This window comes from Anopheles maculipalpis, chromosome 3RL (genome assembly GCF_943734695.1).
Source record: "Anopheles maculipalpis chromosome 3RL, idAnoMacuDA_375_x, whole genome shotgun sequence".
Classification (NCBI taxonomy): domain Eukaryota; kingdom Metazoa; phylum Arthropoda; class Insecta; order Diptera; family Culicidae; genus Anopheles; species Anopheles maculipalpis.
The window spans coordinates 32671419-32689994 of record NC_064872.1 but is presented as its reverse complement, the minus strand read 5'-3'; the positions used below and the strand labels follow the sequence as shown (position 1 = coordinate 32689994).

The window sequence follows — 18576 nt, the reverse complement described above, 5'->3', positions numbered from 1 at the left end:
ACAAATGACAAAGAAAGGCGAATCTCTAGTGCTAGTGGTTAATGGTGACGGTTTCAATAGTAATAGCATGGTAATGTTTTGCTCTCGAAGCTTTGTAAGAACTAAGTCTAGCAAATCCCTCAAACCATAAGTCTAGTAAAACTTAGTAGCTAACATATGCATTAAAAAATAGATTGATTTTCTTGAGTCCCCTAAAGGAGATGTTACTATTGATAAGGCACATAGCCTGACGATCGTCGAAATAATGGTTTCTAATTTTACAAAATCCCCTCACAAGACATAGCTAATGACTAGGAGGTCGAGGACACTCTAGATTTTTTATCCAGGTGTTAGAGGATCTCTTTAGCAATAGCTCTCATTCATCATTCTGTAGCCAAGATTGAGCAGGAATCGATAAGATCAAGATTGGAAGGAAGAAATACTTGATCTTATCGGGTTCGACGTAATTACTAGTAAAGAAGTTTAATAGTTACTCCTCGATAGATGGCGATATGCACGAGTGATTGTGTGTTTGTGGCAGTATTAATATACGAAGACTCTTCACGATGAGTAGAGTCCCGGAGAAGTGCCTTAGGATGAAAAGTTCATGCCCAAATAAGGGAAGAAAATTACGGAAGTTGTCGCCATTCAGAACAGAAACTCATGCCCATTTTTGGGCTAAAATACTAAGACTCTTTTTTTGTTATTACCCTGGCTAAGATTCGAACCGATTGCCAAACTACAGCAACTCTACTCTTTTTAATGCATACGTTACATTAATCACAGAAGAAAAAAAACAAATACCATCTATTCATACTACTCGACCAAAAATTATTCTAAAACAAAAGTTAAACTTATCACATCCGTATGTACTAAGAATTTGAAAAAAAAAACTAGTATAAAATTAGAATTTAATAATGCCTCTTACCAAAGAGCTTGCTCGCCTATTCACTTGCAGCTGACTCAGATTTAAACCAACGTCGATCGACTTTAGAAATTAAAGCAATCGTTTCCGATTGTGACGAATTTGCGATAAGCAACAATAAAAACATTATCATGGATTAGTTTTTGGGGAATTGTGCATGTTTGTTTTGTAGGAAATGCACAGGGGGGAGGGTGATAGTTTTTCGTCCATTCTAAATAGTTCTAGAGAGAGTTAGAGAGCATTCTTTAGCGACTCAAGTATTTTCAAGCCAATAAAAAGTTGTTCTAAACAGTCAATAATACGTCAAAATCAATGTGTAACACCTATAAATATTTTATATACTTCCCTACCACAATCTTATAGTTATGCTTTTCACCATCTTAGGGCAGGATTGAAGATCAATCGAAAATTTTTCATTTTTTTAACATTTATCTTAAATCTCTCAGCAATTCAAAATGTTTATGCTCCGTTTTGATAGTCTTGTTTTGCAATTCACCCCTTAAAAGTTCTGGCGCATTAAGATCAAGTTTTAATTTTAGGATCCATTTTACGATTGCGAAGCGGTAAAAAACTCTTGGTATATGGGTCCATCAATTGCGCTATACACTATATTATGAAAAGACAGGTGAGACAATTTCAAGGTGCCCCACATTGACTTTGAAATACCTGATATGCCATCCCCATTGGCATATCATCCGGTTCGTTTACGGCTTATGGCGACATGAAACATGAAACATGACAGCTAGCTAAGAAACGCTTAATCGATAATGATGCAAGGAAAGTTTAAAGAAAGCTTTGAAACCATGGAAACTGTAAGGCATTGCCAGGTTCTACACGGAAAATGAAATGCTTCGAACTAGCTGGTATGAATGTGGGTACGGGCAGATCGGATCGATTAATGGACCATACAACACACAGACGCACGCATACATTGATACAAAACACATTAACGACGGGAAGGAGGCATGCAATAATAGATCAGCCATCACACTTCACTACACAATGATCAAACATTAAACCAAATTCTAGTGGCACCATACGGCATGCTGTTTGTTTTGTTATACGAATCTAACATACCCCAGCTGTGTTCTCCATCGAATTGTACACCTTTTATTGGGTTTGTTGCCGTGAGAACAGTGCGGCAGGCGTACGATTTTTATTTTGGTGAAAATAAAACCGATTTAGAATGGAAAGTACAAGAGTGTTGGAATTGTGGTTAAAATAAAATTTTTGAAAGGCGATTAGCGAAACGTTTCATTTTTGAGTTTGTAGGAAGATTAACCATTAAAAAACAAAAAAAAAATATAAATACATAAGAGGTTTTGTTATTTCACCGGACGAGCTGTATGTGCCGGTGTTACACGACAGTGCAACACTAAAGAGCAACGGGTAGGAAAACGAGAAAAATAAAACACTATTTTACTTACGCTACGAACGCCTTGATAGGGTAGAACTTCCGTTTCATCATCAACGCCAACACTGAAAGCAATGAAAACGGTAGTAAATTAATATCGCTTCGGGTAGCGTAGCGCACCCTTCAAAACGGCTTACGGTATATTCAACCAGTTTAGCAGGAAGTTAGCGGCACCTCCCTGGATGATAACGGTAGTAATAACAATCAATGACGTTGTCGTTAGCATAGCCTGTCTTGCATCGGACACCGTGTTACGAATCGCAAGTGCGAAAGACATTGCACCACGTAATCCTACAACAAGTAGCAAAAAAAATTACAGGTAAATTTGCCTAAAGAAAATAGAGTTAAAAAGGCGAAATTTTACCTGCAAAGAACAGCATGTGCTGAAAGTTCCACGAAATCTTTGGCTTTCTAGCAATGTTCAGCAACGCTGAAAGGGGATAAATATTTACAGCACGCCCAATAGCCGCGCACATCTGAAAGAAAGGTTCATAAATAAAGAGAATTACAATTTAAAAAAAAAAAAAACAAACAAACTTCTAACAGATACTTACAAATCCGGTAAAAATGAACAGCGGATCAAAATGATGCTTGGGGAAGGTAAACATGGACACACCGATGTACGAGAAGATGAAGTTTTCAGCAAGAAAATTAAGCAACTCAAATATCTGCTTCGTCCGTGTCCGGGAGTCATCCGAAAGGTTGTTGTACGTGTAATGTGCTTGACAGATGCCGCAAAACAGTACAGCAACAACTCCTGTAATTTGAAAAAAGGGAAATTCATTATCTTTTCGTCCTGAAGTACATTTATTTTCCCTTTACCTTTCCCTAGAATTGAAAATTAAATGAAAAGTATATTTATATAGAAAAAAAAGGTCTGGTTTTTTGCTGTATGATAGAAATATTTTTTTGGCATTCCAAATGTTTATCTCCATTATATTAAATATGCAATACCTACCAATAGAATATTTTACATGCAATATAACAACATATATGCAATATAATATGTTTGATGATCGTTGAAATAAAGGTTAAAAACTTACCGGTCAACTCAGCCGCTTCAGCAATTAAAAACGTACTGTACGACATCAGTACAAACAAGGCCGATTCCAGCAGTGGAAAGTCTCGTATCCTTGTAAACTTGGTCATCATGGCCGTAACGCACCCCATCGATGCACCGATTAACAGTGAAAAGGCAAACACGCTAAAGAAATCGCCCAACGATCGTAAAAACGCATGCCCTTCAAATTCACCATTGCTCGAGTAATGTTCGCCGTAGTTTTGGATTGCACTGTAAAACAAAATGCATCATTAAGAGCCTTTATAAGTTGAAGCATAATTGCACCATAACTTACCCACTGAGCACGATCGCAACGGCATCGTTCAGTACACTTTCACCAAACACAAGCGCATACAGATTAACATCCACATGCATATCGCTAAAGATCGCCAAAATGGTAAGCGGATCCGTAGGAGAAATAAGGGCCCCAAAGTACAGCGTATCCAGAAACGTAAAGCTCGACTTTAGCTTTGGCATCAGCTGGACGAATCCGTACATTAGTGCACCAATTAAAAACGCCGACAGGGTCGTACCGATGATGGCAAACATTAAAATCGCTCCGAGGTTACGGAAGAAATATTTCTAAAAAAAGGAATATAAATGTGAAAAGTGTTTTTTTTAATATATAAAACAAATTTTAATCATTTCACCCTCTTTAAGCTGTAACCGGCATGGAAGATGATCGGTGGCAGGATGATGTTGAAAAAGATTTCCGGATCAAACGTCGCCTTCAGATCGATCTCGTTCTCTTCCACATTGCCCAGCTCGCCCCGAAAGCTGTACGTGTACGTTTTGTTTGCTTTTACCGGTTGATCGGAACCGTGCGGCAAATTTCCCGGAAACTTGAGCCATAACGTGTCCGGTGGGAGGCTTTGGTTGAACTTGGCATCCGGTTCGGCTTCCACGGAAACGTGAATGATTGGTGTGGTGGTTCCTGCATAACGGATAATGGCGCCCACAATGAGGCCTGTTTGAAGGAAGAGATAAAAAAAAAGAAAGAAATGATGAATTGTGTGTGTGCCGTGGTTCTAGAGTTTCTATCGCATAAAACGTTACAGAGTCAGTTTTTTTTGTTGCTTATTGCTACAGCCGGTATAGCATCGCTTTGCACTGGCGATGCAAAAGTAAATATAGCAAGTACATAATAAACAGAACGGGGACGACGGACGGTCGGTCGTTCAGACAAATCACACAGCCATACAAACTGCCGTTGCGCAAACGGCATTAGTCATACGAATTGCTGCTGCTCTTCGACGTGCTCCTCCCGCTATCAATGTAAAATGATCCGTTCGACAGTGTACCATATGGGAAGCGATGTCGCCCACTAAACATTGTCGTACTATTGATTACAAACCGCGTTAATATTCGAATAATCCGATTTTCTCTCCGCCTGCATGAACCTTTCCGGTATGTTTTGATAAGTGAAACGAAATTTCGTTTGCTAGGAAAATCGACTCCAAAAAAAATTACCTTCTTTACTACCACTTCCCCCTTCTCACTTACCATATATAACGGCCAGACCCGTTTCGTGCAGCCATGAAACGCGCCTATGTTTAAATAACCATATCGTTAGCACCGTCAACGTTAGCAGGAAGGTGTAAAGCAACAGATTGAGCGAATCGATCTGATGGATTTTGTTCGCCTTCGCATCGAGCTCGATATCGGTAGATTCGGCCGTAACGGCTGTGTTTAGTAGGCACCATTGGGCTAGCACTAGCAGCACCACCACCGGCAGAAACCGATATCGCGATCGATGAGTATGCTGTGATTTCACACGCCGCTTAAACATGCTGTTTCCTTGCTTTCGGTCGCACCGTTCGTAGAGGATCCGGATCCGGTGGCTACTACTGACCAGTGTTATCACTTCTCCGAACCCGTAGCAACTGGTACCCCGAATATGGTACTGCTATTCGTTTGACGACGGGGAATATATCTCTGTCGTTCGCGGGTCGATTGCGCCTTCTTTATCACAAAAACTACAAAGATGGGGGAGAATCCCCGTAGCTATAAAACTAACTCCTTTGCCTTCCACTGCACTGTACGTCTTTGTTATTTCGTTGTGCGCTGCTTCCACTTCGTTTTGTTGATTAGGAATTGATATATTTTTTTTGCTTTGTTATGACAGCGCGATGACTGTTTTGACAGCAGCCCTATCGCTGCTCGAACTGCTCGACGATGATGGTGCGAGTTTCGTGCAGTGCACACTGGGTGAAATGGACAATTTCGCATGGTCGTTGAGTGTCCACAGTCAATAAAATTAGTGTGACCAACACTCGCTCGGGCGCGTGTACTACAAAAAAGGGTTTGTTTGCGATATCCATTTAATTGGCCGGAAAGGTGGAAAAAGAAGTGTTGTTTGTTCATAATTGTGTATTTTATGGTGAAAAACATTAAGGTATGTTGTACAAATCTTCTTCTATACACGAAGTAACCATAAAACATAAACAATAAGTGGAACATATTTATTTAACGATTGCTCTCGGTTGTGTTTCATTTGCTACATCAACAATTATCACGATGAACAATTTAAGAAAAGTGCACTTCACTTCCTGTAAACGTAGGCCCAAGATTGCGAGTTGCTTGAGCTTGTGTGTGTATGCCGATACGGTTTGGAGAGATCGACAATCATTCGTAATGACTTGATTGTTCTAAACAAAGCTACAACATATCCGTCTTCCTTGGTCTGCCAATAACACCAATTTGAGTCCATCGATTCCGTTACTAACCTCCACCAGAAGATTGGCCTGTTGGTGGAAGGTTAGCACTCAGCCGTTTTCTCTGCGTTGATGCCATTGACGGTGTGGGAGGTTTAGCAGCCTAAGGAAAGAATTCGAAATATCAATAATCTACAGTTGAATCCACCCTTTCAAAAAGACTTCTGACTTACTCTAGCTAAATGCGGTGTACTAGCAGAAACTGGCCGTTGTGGTGGCACAGCTACCGATGTAGGACCATTACCGAGCGTCTGGATGGCGACTGGGCGTTGAATTTCGCGATCAATAGCTTCGGCACTGTTGGTGCGCGAAGAAGATCCGGCCCGACGGAACATTCCCGATAGCTTTCCCTTTAGATTGGTTTTGCTCGATCGAACATCACCTGCCAGACTGAGATCGGAATCTGATCCTTGGTGCTGGTGATGATAAAGTGTCAAATACGTAATAAGCCTTCCATCGATTGTTGCCAAAATCCACTACAAAAAGCGCGGTAAACTTACCGAATAATCGCTTTCGGTTCCTTTGCCGCGCGTCAGACTTAAGCTGCGCAGTTTACCCATCAGACCGCGCTTCTTCTTTCGCATGCGAGGCATATCACTTTGGGTCGAACCGGTCGACAGGCGCGAATCTAGGCTGGAATCGCGGCGCATCATGCCGTAGTCGGAGTCGATCGATTGCAGTGACGACATACTATCGTCCCCTTCGCGCCAGATAAGCTTTAAAAGAGCAAAAAAAAAAAAAATTGCAAAGGTCAGAAGCGGAAGCGAGTTAACGACTTAAGTTTGCTTACCCCCTGCTGTTCAGCCTGCATCGATTGATCCAACGAAAGACTCTTTCTGTGCAGGCTGCTGCCACCGTTTCGATTCACCCTGAGTACCGGCCGGCTTGGTGAATTATCGTGCATTGTATCGTTTTCTTGCGATGCAGCACTGTAAAGAATGATATTGATGAGTCTTTTGGATCTCCTCTGGGGAATGTTCAGGAATCCTTACCGTCGCATCCCACCGCGACGTGCCCGTTCTCTGTCCTTTTCCTCGTCGCACATACGCTGGTAGCGTCTCAGATCTTCGGATGCATCGGCCAGCCTGGCTAATACTGTAGAAATCGATTGCTGTGGCTGTGCTGTGGCTCCAGGTCCCGGCGATGGACTCTTGTGACGCATGGGCGGTGTTGGAATGGGTGCATTAGCTGAGATGGTCTGTGGAATAAGACATTAAATTAGCTCATCAAAACCGCACAATCTTCCCGATCTCAAATAAACCGCTACCTTTCCCGTGCTTGTTGTGTGAGACTCCTTGGACGCTACTTTCTGCAGTTCCGGCGCGAGCTTCACTAACTCGTCAACCGTTTGCAGCAGCGCACCTATCCGTCTGTCACCCTCAGCTTCCAGCCTCTTTCTCGTAGCATCGACCCGCTCACGCTCGTAACGATCGCGATCGCGGCGCAACTTTTCGTTTGCCGTGCGCAGTTTTGCGTGAGCATCGCGCAACTCCAGCAGATCGCTCTGCAATTCGGTCACCTTCCGGCGACCCTCCTCGATCTCTTCCTCGGTTGTCTTTTTGATTTGTTCGATCTTGCGCTTCGATTCGAGCTTCTCCTTGTCCCGTTCACGCTCCACCTCGTACAGTGTTTGGCGTAGATCGCGAGCCAACGTCGACGTTTCCTGCACTAACCGTTGCAACTCCTCGCGCTCCTTCTGCCAGGATAGCTCGAGTCGTGTCTTCGTGCCGGGCACTTTGGACTTTCCGCTACCCATAATTTTCTCCTCTTCCAGCTCATTGATCTTGGATTGCATCTCCGAGATCTTAATCTCGGACGCACTCAGCTCGGATACTAGCTCCGTGCGCACCTTGCTAGCTTCAAGCCGAGCCTCACTAAGTTCATCCTCGAGACAGCCAATCTGTTGCTCCAGTGCGACTATCTTCGTCTTATCGTCATCGTCTCCGCTGCTGCTGGTAACGGACGCGAGACTGCGTCGGTTTGCCTTCATATCTCCAATCTGCTTCTGGGCGGCTTCTACCAGCTGCTTGAAGGTATCACGATCTCGCTTAAACCGTTCGCACTGTCGCTGCATAGCTGTCAGCTCGTTGTGCAAGTTGGTCACCTGTTGCTCGTAGCGCAAGCGTGTGGCAGCTACTTCTGACTTTACATTCAACTCCGACGCTTCTAGTCTGCAAAAAATATGTCAGAATATGTTCTTTGTAGCTTTGCCGAAGCAAGAAACACCAACACTTACTTTTTGTAGACATTCTTCAGCTCCTGCTCCAAATGAGCGTTGTGTTCGCTTAGTGTACGCTGAGCCTTGTTAATGCGTTCATAGTCATCCAGTTTTCCGCGTAAGTCTTCGTTCTGGAATCGTTCAGGGAAGATATAAATGGATATTCATTCATGTTGCCCAGTTACCAATTTTCCACCAGACCACTCACGTCTTTTTTCAGCTGATTCACTTGATACGCGTTCATTTCGCTTTCCTTGGTAAGTTTCTCGTAATCGTGCTGCTTGTCTTCCAGTGCCGTCTTCAAGCGGTTTTTCTCCAGCTCTATTCCGGCGTACCGGTTGTCGTTGTTTGTCTCGGCGGTGGTTAATTTCTTCTGCACCTCCACTAATCGGCGGCTCATGTTAGTGTTTTCCTTTACCAGCCTTGACTCGATGGCTTCCGCTTGGAGCAGCTTGTTCTTCAGCTTATCAACTTCTTGCGTCTTTTCGCGTTCCGATGCAAGCTGTGCCTTAACGACCAGATGGTCCTCTTCCATGGTTTCATGTTTCTGAAGCAACTCTTCGAACTTTCTGCTCTGCTGGTGGATCTCTGCTGTTAGTTCTACAATCGTACAGAAAGATAAAAATAGTTTCATAGCGAACATTTTCTATTGCAATGAGTTTTGCTTTGCCCTTACCTTCGTTTTGCTTTTTAAGATCCTGCAGAAGCTTCGTCGCTTCGGTATCGTCCGCACCGGTAGACGATTTACTCTTCATTGCCGCCATTTCCCGCTCCAGACTTTCCTTGATGAGCTCGGCATTTTTCTTCGAGAGCTGAAGTTCCTTCTCTAAATCATTGATCCGATTGTCCAGCTTAGTCTTTTCCTTGCGTAGTTTTTCAAGCTCTCGCTCGGCGGTGGTATGTTTCTCTTTCTCCGTTTTGAGTTGAGTTTCGAGGAAAGTTTTGCTTGATTCTGTAGCCTTCATCTGTGGGTTTGTGGGGAAAAAATAAATCATTACTTCTTTTAAATCTTCGATTCGCCTATTCTCTTAACGTACTGTAGTATTGATTTTAGTGATTTTATCTTCGAGCGTTTTAATCTTTTCATTTTGCTTTCTATTTTCGTCTTCCAATTTTTCTACAGTACGCTGTGCTTCATTCAGTTTCGATGTTTGCTGTTCGAGAGTTTCCTTTTTAAGTGTGCCTGAAAAAAAAGCATCGCAATTAGATTTCAATGCAGAGGTTCTAATGGACTTATCGCTCATTTACTTAGCTCAGATGTAAGTTTATCCCGTTGTTGCTTTGTTTCGGTCAGGTCCGCCTCGAGCTGCTTCCTTTCCTTTTCTAGCGCAGTAATGTTCAAAGCACCCGCTTTGCCAACCAAAGCTCGCAGTTCGTCGATCTCCATTTCACATTCTTCGACCATTTTCTGGTAACGAAAATGTGTTTGAAATTGCAGTACAGTACACATCAAAGCTCTCTTTCGGTTCTTACCCTTAGTTGAAGTTTGGTGTGCATATCTGTCGGGCTCTTGGACAAACGTACCGGTAGCTGACTGAGAGACTCTTGTACGAGGCGTTTCAACCGTACCTCAAGCTCATGTTTCTCCTTCTCCAACTGCTCAATCGAATCGGTAAGCTTTTTCTTATCCGCCGCTGATGTTGCGGTTGCCTTCGGTGCGGCGGCCTGAAGCTTCTTGATCTCTGCCTGATACTTTTCATTATCCTGCTCGAGGCTTTGCGTTTTGGCTCGCAGTACAGTCGCTTCCTGCTCGATCACCTGCAGCTGTCGTTTCAAGTCTAGTGCCTGTTGTTCGGTAAGGGCTTCAAGTGATCTGCAAAAAAGGGATGGACAATTATGGTTATCAACAATGATTTTCACGATATATGGCCATCAGTAGCCGGTCCCAAAAAACATGAAGAGTATCATGGAACTACAATCACGGACCTAGTATTGGAGGGAAACTGGAACTACCTTTACCGAACCGTGATACATCCTCACAAAGAGAATAAGAAGAAGGCCAGTGTACGATAAACTTACTTGGACTTAGACAGTGATTTGCCACCCTTTGACTTAGCTAGTGCCATCTCAGCTTGCAATCGTTCAAATTCGCGATCCTTCTCGATCAGCTTCTTCCGCAGCTCGCTTATCTCTTCTTCCATAACAGTAATTTTCTTTTCTTCCAATGGATCCTTCACACCTGTTTTGCTACCGAGCGACGATGGAAGTTTGCGACCCAGTTCCTTCGTTTTGGATGCTAGATTTTCCTGCAGATCTTTGATTTGCTCTCGCGCATGTTTGTTCTCGTGCTCGAACTCCTCCATCTTACGCCGCAGAACTGCCATTTCCTGTTCGTTCAGTTCGAGCTGCAAGCGCAGTTCGGCCGGGTCTTCCTCGTCCGATATTCCTTCATCCTTTTCTATGGGAGTAGTGTCCGTGCTGGAGCGTGATGTGGGTGCTGGGCTAAGTTTTCTTGCCTTAGTGAAGATACTGCTCTTAGCTGCAATGAATTAATGTGGGGGGAAGGTGTTTTATAGGACATACTAAAAATTAAACTAAATTACTTACTTTTCGCCTTCGTTGCCATCTTCTTCAGCTGCATTACTAAAGAGTCATTCTCATCCTCAACGCGAGATGATTTGCGGCGCAAATTTTCCGCCTCCTCCTCGGCGTACTTAAGCTGCTCCCGAAGGTCCGCCTCCCGTTCGAGCGAATCCTGCAGATCGCGCAGCAACTGTGCCGGATCTTCTTGCGATCCACCGCGTGTTAATGAGGCGCGAGAAATCTTACTGTCGGCCGACGTCGACTTACCGATATTGCCAAGGCTCGGTGTTTTCTTAGTCGGAGACGTTGGCGTTGCTCCTGGGCCAGCGCTTTCTAGTTCCGTTTGTAGGCGACGTGCCACTTCATTCGACACCTTCAGCTCATCCTCGAGCTGTTTTATTTTAGCTGCCAAGTCTCCGCTCGCCCCAAGGGCAGACTTTTCCGACTCTAGCTGCTCAATACGGCGATCGGATTTCTTCAGCTTGAATGATAATATGCGACAATTTTTTGTCGTTTGATCGAGCTCTTTCTTCAGTGACGCATACTCATCCGCCTGCTCCTCACGGAAGTTGTCGTGCATTTCTTCGATCTCCGTTTCCATGTTGCGAAGTTCGCGTTTGATTTCCTCATTCTCATCCATCAGTTCCTCGCAGAGCGTTTCCGCCTGTTCTAGTTTCTGGCGAAGCTGTTCCTCGATACCTCGACTGCCCCGAACATTCATATCGGCGGACATCTCTTTCAGCTTGGTGGTAAGGAACTTTTTCTCGTCCTGCAGGTCATCTATCAGTTGTTTCTGCTCATTTACCTTCTGCTGCAACTTGAGAGCTTCGGACGCAGCAGTCTTGTTCGACACAGTGTCAATGGAGGCAAGACGTCGCAGCAGAATATCGCTCTTGTCCCGTTCGGCTCGTTCCGCTCGTGCTTTGACCGTTTCCAGTTCACGTCTGAGACCTTCGTTCTCCTCCTGCAGTTCTCGAATGTCTGTGTGGTCCACAATGGTTGCTTCCGTCGTTTCGGTCGTTTCGGTCGTAATCGAGTGTAGATCATCGTCCGCTTTCGCTTTTTTGTCTTTAATCGATATGAGGAATTTGACATCGTCGCTGCTGGAACTGGGTACTTGCGGCTCACTGGCAGGACGCGCACTCTTCGGCTGGAAAGAGGTTATGGACGGGCTCGACTGAGTAAGGGTGGATTTTGATGACGATGAAGACCCAACGGAGGACGGGGTAGAAGTGGTAGACGACGACGGTGCTGTAGATTCTTCTATGCGTCGTCTGCGAATGATACTTTTGGTTGTAGCGCTTGCATCAGTTCCCTGAGACTCTTTGGAAGTCTGGGAGCTAGTTGTAGAAGACGCGGTTGATGGCTGTGATGTGCTTGCAAACGTTACCGTCGGCTTCACACTGCTGGCGGTGCTTACTTTAGAGCTAGTTGTAGCTGCAGAGGAACTGGTGACACTGGAATCGGGTGTGTCTGGAATGGGTCTACGTCTTCGTCGTTCGATTTTTTCAACCGTTTCCGGTTCTGTTTTGGGCGGTTTGAGAACAATTTTCGCTGTTACGACTGGTGGTTCATCTCTGAAATTTAAAGGGAAACATTAGAGGTTAGGACCGTTTTCTGGATGATTGTAATTATTTGCGAAACTTACTTTTCCTGCTTCGGAGGAACTGAACGCTCTCGACTCGTCTCCCGTTCTGCGCTACCTTGCCGTTTTATTAGATTTAACTTACGCACACGCTCCGCCAGCGAGTCACCCTTCTCGATCACAATGTCCGTTGCACTGTCTTCACGTTTTTGTAGCTCTGCCTTGTCCTCCTTTTTAACGCTTTCCACCTTCAGAATCGGTGGCAGTGGTGGCCTTTTGATGGTGACTGTTGTCGAGTTTACCTCGTCTAGCTGGAAGTCACAAATGAAGCTTCGTTTCATACACATTTTCAAGTAGAAATGCATTTAAACTGCACTCTTCATACATTACTAACATTGTCGAATGTTGTCGTATGCCGTCGTCTAGGGAGGGGCAAGTTGACCGTAAAATCGGCCTTAACCGCCTGCAGAATGTTGTCCAGATCCGGCGTCGAGGCCCACGAAGCTGGACGTTGCTGAAAGTTCTGACTGCTGCCGCCATTGCCACTACTCGGACTAAGCAGATTCTGTGTAGATGTCCAACTTCGGACCGGTTTGTCCAGTGTGGTGCTGCTGCCACTGTCACGATTGCTGGTGCGGGATGTTACGAGAAAGTTAGCCACAAACGCTATTTTCGCCAGTCCACTCACCACTCACCGTGATTGGGTTGAGCCTGGCAAAACCGGCGTTGAAGCTGCTATGTCGTCTCCATTTCGTTTATTTCCGTGTTCCTTGTAGTCTCGAAAACATCGCTTACATCGCGTGGGCCAGCGTACTTGCGGATGGAAACCAAGCGGACATAACTGATCACCCTTTGCACTTGGGAATAGGTGCGACATGGTGACGTCTCATTCAATGATGTTCAATGCTAGACGATAGGATTCGCGGCATGTTTGTCGAATGTAAAAAAAATTCGAAAATTAGGTTTTTCGTGTAGGAATGTCGATAATGATCAAGCGAGCATCGTACGACAAGGCACAGCAATGTGGGCGCGTTTGATTACAAACATAGCGTTAGCGCCAGACTATAAATAGTCATCGACGCCGCCACACCCACGTGTTTTGGCGGGACCTTGTGCACTAAATGGCACACTATTTTTATCGTCTATGCTCCCAATGCGCAGCACGGTGGACTAATCGATCGATCATATGATCAGATTAAGAACTTCAATTTTGAAACGTTTTTGTTTGGATTTCTCGTTGTTCAAACGAAAACCTAGCTTAATATAACTATTATTATTTTATATTTAGCAGGAAATCTAGAAGATAGAGAGCTTCATATTTATTTGCTGATGATACAGTGACCGCCAATAAAACCACCAGTTATTGTACATCAGGTAAAAATTAAATTGTGACGCCAATTTGCAATCAATGTACTTCGTTTTTTCTGTTAAAATTAATTGAACATTTTGAGGACATTTGTTCCAGTCATTGGGCGATTTTTTTATCATTTTATTACCCAATCATTGATCAATTCTTTTTTTCTTTTTTGGTTCTTGATTGAAGCTTAATTGATCTTATCCTACCACCTCTAGACACAGTTTTAATAACTTTGTTGGATTATTTTATGTTGTGGTTTAGCATGAGAATTCTTGTTTCGAAACCACAGCTGCAAATGGTTTGGCATGTCATCTTTTTTTCGGGGTAAACTTTTCCTGTGTTTTTCTACTATTTCTTCTTCCTTTTAGCTTAACGATCTGTTAGGTCACGCCGGCCATTTAATGGCTTACCAGACTTGCTGATAGTATTTAGTTGGATAATCAGACCTTACCACGGGAGAAGGGTACCGATGGGGTTTGAAGCAAAGTTCTTCCATATATTATTTTTATTGAAAGCGACAAGAATGTCATTCAATTGAATTTAATTCCACAAAAACTAGGAAGTGAAACTAATCGATGACCCTACCGAACATTATTTGTAAATATTTTTCTAGAAAACTTCGCAAAAGTGGATTTGAACTTTTTTCTTGTAACCGCTTTTTGCGGTCTTGGCCTGCCGCAGCAGAATCCGGAACCGCTCACGGTCCCGCGCCGTCGTCCGCCAATACGTTATCCCGGCTTTGATGGCGGATGATTCTACGCCATCCTCCCACCTCAATCTGGGCCTACCACGCCTCTTCTGTTCGTGTGGACGGCCTAGAAGGACTTTCTGAGCTGGGTCGTCCGGTGCCATGCGTATAACATGTCCAGCCCATTGGAGCCTGGCAAGCCTAATTCGCTGCTTCCTCAGACTGTTTTGTACAGTCCGGCCAGTCCGGTACAGACCGGCTGGCAGCCAGCATCCTAGCGCACAACTCCGTCTCTATGCTGTTTTCGGTGCTGACTTTTGACCCGAGATAGGTGAAGTTTTGGACGACTTCAAATTTGCGGTCACCTATCTGTACATCATTCCGACATACTTCCGGATTTCTTAGTAGGGCCGCTGATGATGTCACTATCAATTTGGTCTTTGCCTCGTTAATCTGCAACCCGAGGTTCTGCTACCTGGGAGAGCCGCAGACCAATGATGCATATATCATCAGCGTATGCCAGGATGTGGTTTGACTTATAGAAGATGGTTCCCGAAGTTTCCACTTCCGAGTCACGGATGACCCTCTCTAGCGCCGAGTGGAATAGGAGACAGGCTGACACAGGCCTTTGGTGGTAGCAAAGGACCCTGAGAGTTTTCCATCCACCTTCACCTGGCATGTAACGTTGGTCATGTTCATTTTAACAAGCCTGATAAGTTTGACCGGGATCCCAAATGAGCTCATGGCCTCGTAGAGTTTTACCCTGGCTATGCTATAATATGCGGCCTTGAAATCTTTGAAGAGATGGTACGTGTTCAACTGCTGTTCAGCCATCTTCTCCAAAATTTGCCCCTTGGTGAAGATCTGGTCAGTGGTAGATTTTCCGTTTCGGAATCCTCTCTGATAGTTTGCAACTATCTGTTCAATGATAGTTTAACAACGGTGTTCGATACAGATACAAGCAAAAAATTCAGTTCTTTAGCTCAAATTAACGAAAAAAATCACTTCTAGTATGTATCCATGCGTCTCCATTAGAACGCTTTAGGTACCATGCGTCTCCATTGGAAGCTGTGAAATACCATGCGTCTCCATTGCTTTTCATTTGGCTTATGAAAAGAAATGTTTAAGATGCTTTCACAGCTATTTCTATCGCTACTATTCAAACTATTTTCTTCGGCATTAAAACCTTTTTCGATACTGGTATGCCACATGCCTTTCTGCGGCTTTAATTGCATATGGTAATCATATTCTTCTAATCATGGGATAACAAAGATCAGTCTCGATTTTTCTCACATAAAATTTTTCACAAATTTGCCAGAACAGAACATGCTTCCTAATGACAAGCTGACGCCACACCGTAGTACTTCACACCAACAATCAGCTTCAGCCGTTGTGCATCCGTTCCATCTACCACACACACGTGACGACGTGCTGCTGTCAGAGGCAGCACATCTTTCGCAAACGTCAACTGATCGGGCTTTTAAAAATAGAAAAAAAGGCTTACCATCACTTTTCCGTATCATACGCCACGGTCCACCCCAAATGGTCAGTGAGACAATACAGGCAAACAGGTTAGTGACAAAGAGTTTCTCCGCTTGTTATACTTGTTGCTGCCGGCTTTGTGTTTTGCCTTTATGTGCATGCATCCCCTGTGTACGACGTGTGGCGTAGTAGTTGTACGCGGGAGAGTAAGAGAAGATGTTTTAAAATTGCACATGCTAGCTGTAGAATGAAATCGTGCAATTCGTGGTAGAATTTATTGAATTCTTTGGTTGAATTTGAAACGAGACTCACACATATACAGCTTAGTAAACGAGAATATTGTTTAAACCATATTTTTATACGTTCGACAGGCTTTCAATTAATTAGGTTAACATTTCGAAAAGAACACCGAGCGATGCGAAACGAAGTTCCACGCGCGCATAAGTTGTCTACGCTTCAGGTCTGTTGCTGACATTGGCCTCACTACAGGCAACAGATGTTCCAATAGTTTGTCCCCATTTTCCAGCATGCTCTCTTTAGTTTATTGCAGCAAACGGTCAACTAACAGGTTTCCATCAACGCTTCGCCATTAGGGCATACGGCAGGGCCGGGCGCATGAAGAACGCCCCGCGAAGAGTTGTGAAATGTGCCTGTGGAGAGACTCTTCGCGAGACTCTTTCCTCGTTTAGTGGAGCAAAAAAAAAGAGAGACAGCTTTCCACGACCAGGATCACTGATTGTTTCAGTAAGAAACTCCTTCGGTTTCAGGCACCACAACATACATCGAGGCCACGACGCTGCTCGCCTTGTGGATTGCGTAACGCGTTTAATACGAGATGAGAGCAGAACCTGCCCCCCCCCCCCCCCCCCCCTCTTTGCATGGATGGTGTATGGTTGTGTATGCCTATGATTTAAAAATATCTTCCGCAGACTTTCTCTCTTTTGCGCTTCGGCAGGATGGGGCACATTTAACCTGCTGTTGTCTGCTTCATTCCAATTCACATAATTTACTTCACCCGCTGATGATGATGATGATCTTCGCAAGGAATACGGTCGCCGACGAAGAGTCCGACAACACGCGCATCTACACAAGTGTGTTGGTATGAAAAACAGGCACTCTCTCTCTCTCTCTCTCTTTCTCATACACACACATTCTCTCTCTTTCTCTCTGTGGTACAAACTAAGCACTCAAAACCCGAATTCTTGTCCCACCGTCAATTTCGGTGCGGTACAAAGAAAATCCGTTCACTTTCCACAATGAAGGGGACGATTTGCACATCGTTCCCCTGTCCGGAGCCGGGAACGAGATATCTCTCCCAGTACTTCCCCATTAGTAGCACGATCTTAGCAGCTAGAGATAATAGTAATAATTAATTTCTGGAATCACTTTTTTATCACCTCTATAAATATAGCTCCAGCTTTTCTCTCACTCTCACTGGTGGCGTTCTGGCGGGCTTTACACGGCACGGCAGCACGACGATAATCACGTTGTAGCACAATTACGGGCACGCATTTCAATTTCCCGACAAACACATACGCACGGTTTTCACTCACTGTTTGGGGCTCCACTTACAATATTCTACTGTAATGCGATCGATGGGTTTTATTCGGGTAAAAATTCACTTGCTGCTAACACGATACCCATGCCCATGCACAGTGAAAATTACTCACATTTTTTCAGTTGAATTTTCTTTCTGCTCGGCAACAGAACGAGTCATAATGCGAGGGCAAAAATAAACTAAGCTCTCCCAGCACTTTTTTTTTTCGCGCTGGGAGGTTGGGGACACTACGTTTGCACGGAAACCACACAACCTTGTAATTGGAATATGTCACCACTGTATACGCTCAACTATACACTAAAATATGCTGCGATATGTTTCGAACGGGATGTGTGTGTGTGCGAAATACGAGACGATCGCAAATATCCTTTTACGCTGCAATCGTACGTACATTCAATCGGCCACTCGTTTGCTCTGGCGTTTCTGCAGGATGATCGATAGGCTCTCTCGTAGGATTTCTTTCGCGGATTCTCTCTCTCTCTCTCTCTCTCTCTCTCACTCACTTTTGCTTGCTGTCGATAATTGCATACTGTTTTCTAGTCGTAGTTTGGGGCAAGCAAGCAAAGTACTAAATGAAGCAAAGGGGTTGGACCACACTCGGGCTCGTTTCGATCTACGCAGCGTCCGCGTTGCAGCGTAGCCTGAGGCGGGTACCGATACTCAACTAAATTTAAGCACGACGAACACCGACAACGAACCTCGGGGCTCAGGTGGTATACTCCGTTGGACGATGCTGGTGCGCAGACTCGGCTTGCTAAATCGCTCTGCGGACGTCACGGTCTAAATGGCTAAATTTTGTGGGTGTGTGTCAGTTATGTTTTGATGCGTTTGATTATGATTTGATTATTGTTTTATTTTATTTGCATTCAAAATTGCGGTTGGTAGAAATTTTCTGTGTACAATTTACAGGTCTCTGGCCACGGTAAATTTCAAACCGTTGAAATCCGAGCATTCTCGTGGCCCGCTACCCTACTGGGTGGCATCATAGAAATGATACACTTATTCGAGTGCCGCTGTATTGTGTTTTCTGTTACTGTGTGTCAAACACTTGAGTATATTTTGACAGAATATCT

The 18576-nt window shown here is 44.3% G+C and overlaps 2 protein-coding genes across 10 annotated transcripts in view; both read right to left on the bottom strand.

Annotated features, from left to right (window-relative positions):
- Positions 1 to 18576, bottom strand: part of LOC126564205 (sodium/hydrogen exchanger 7) — a 714899-nt gene that overhangs the window by 119626 nt on the left and 576697 nt on the right. For 6 of the 8 annotated variants that reach the window (XM_050221175.1, XM_050221177.1, XM_050221179.1 and 3 more), the window contains exons 2-10: positions 4882 to 5168; positions 4029 to 4345; positions 3674 to 3960; positions 3362 to 3609; positions 2873 to 3075; positions 2683 to 2794; positions 2456 to 2609; positions 2332 to 2383; positions 1982 to 2011 (exon numbers count right to left, since the gene is read on the bottom strand). In XM_050221175.1, the coding sequence (XP_050077132.1) occupies positions 1982 to 2011; positions 2332 to 2383; positions 2456 to 2609; positions 2683 to 2794; positions 2873 to 3075; positions 3362 to 3609; positions 3674 to 3960; positions 4029 to 4345; positions 4882 to 5167 (1689 nt within the window). In that variant the 5' untranslated portion in view covers position 5168. Of the gene's footprint in view, positions 1 to 907; positions 968 to 1981; positions 2012 to 2331; positions 2384 to 2455; positions 2610 to 2682; positions 2795 to 2872; positions 3076 to 3361; positions 3610 to 3673; positions 3961 to 4028; positions 4346 to 4881; positions 5169 to 18576 lie in introns of all 8 variants that reach the window. The other 2 variants (XM_050221181.1, XM_050221176.1) reach the window with 2 other exon arrangements.
- Positions 6100 to 17480, bottom strand: LOC126563761 (uncharacterized). 2 transcript variants are annotated; one of them, XM_050220468.1, is made up of 18 exons: positions 17343 to 17480; positions 13114 to 13324; positions 12804 to 13047; positions 12482 to 12729; positions 10858 to 12410; positions 10330 to 10789; positions 9784 to 10123; positions 9559 to 9718; positions 9348 to 9493; positions 8987 to 9275; positions 8519 to 8910; positions 8329 to 8441; positions 7360 to 8263; positions 7085 to 7290; positions 6883 to 7021; positions 6593 to 6808; positions 6266 to 6508; positions 6100 to 6195 (listed from the first exon to the last, which is right to left on the bottom strand). In XM_050220468.1, the coding sequence occupies exons 2-18, from the start codon at positions 13293 to 13295 to the stop codon at positions 6100 to 6102; spliced, it is 5931 nt and encodes a 1976-aa protein (XP_050076425.1). In that variant the 5' UTR covers positions 13296 to 13324; positions 17343 to 17480. The 2 variants fall into 2 exon arrangements, with proteins under 2 accessions (XP_050076425.1, XP_050076426.1); XM_050220469.1 differs by having other exon boundaries at positions 12813 to 13047.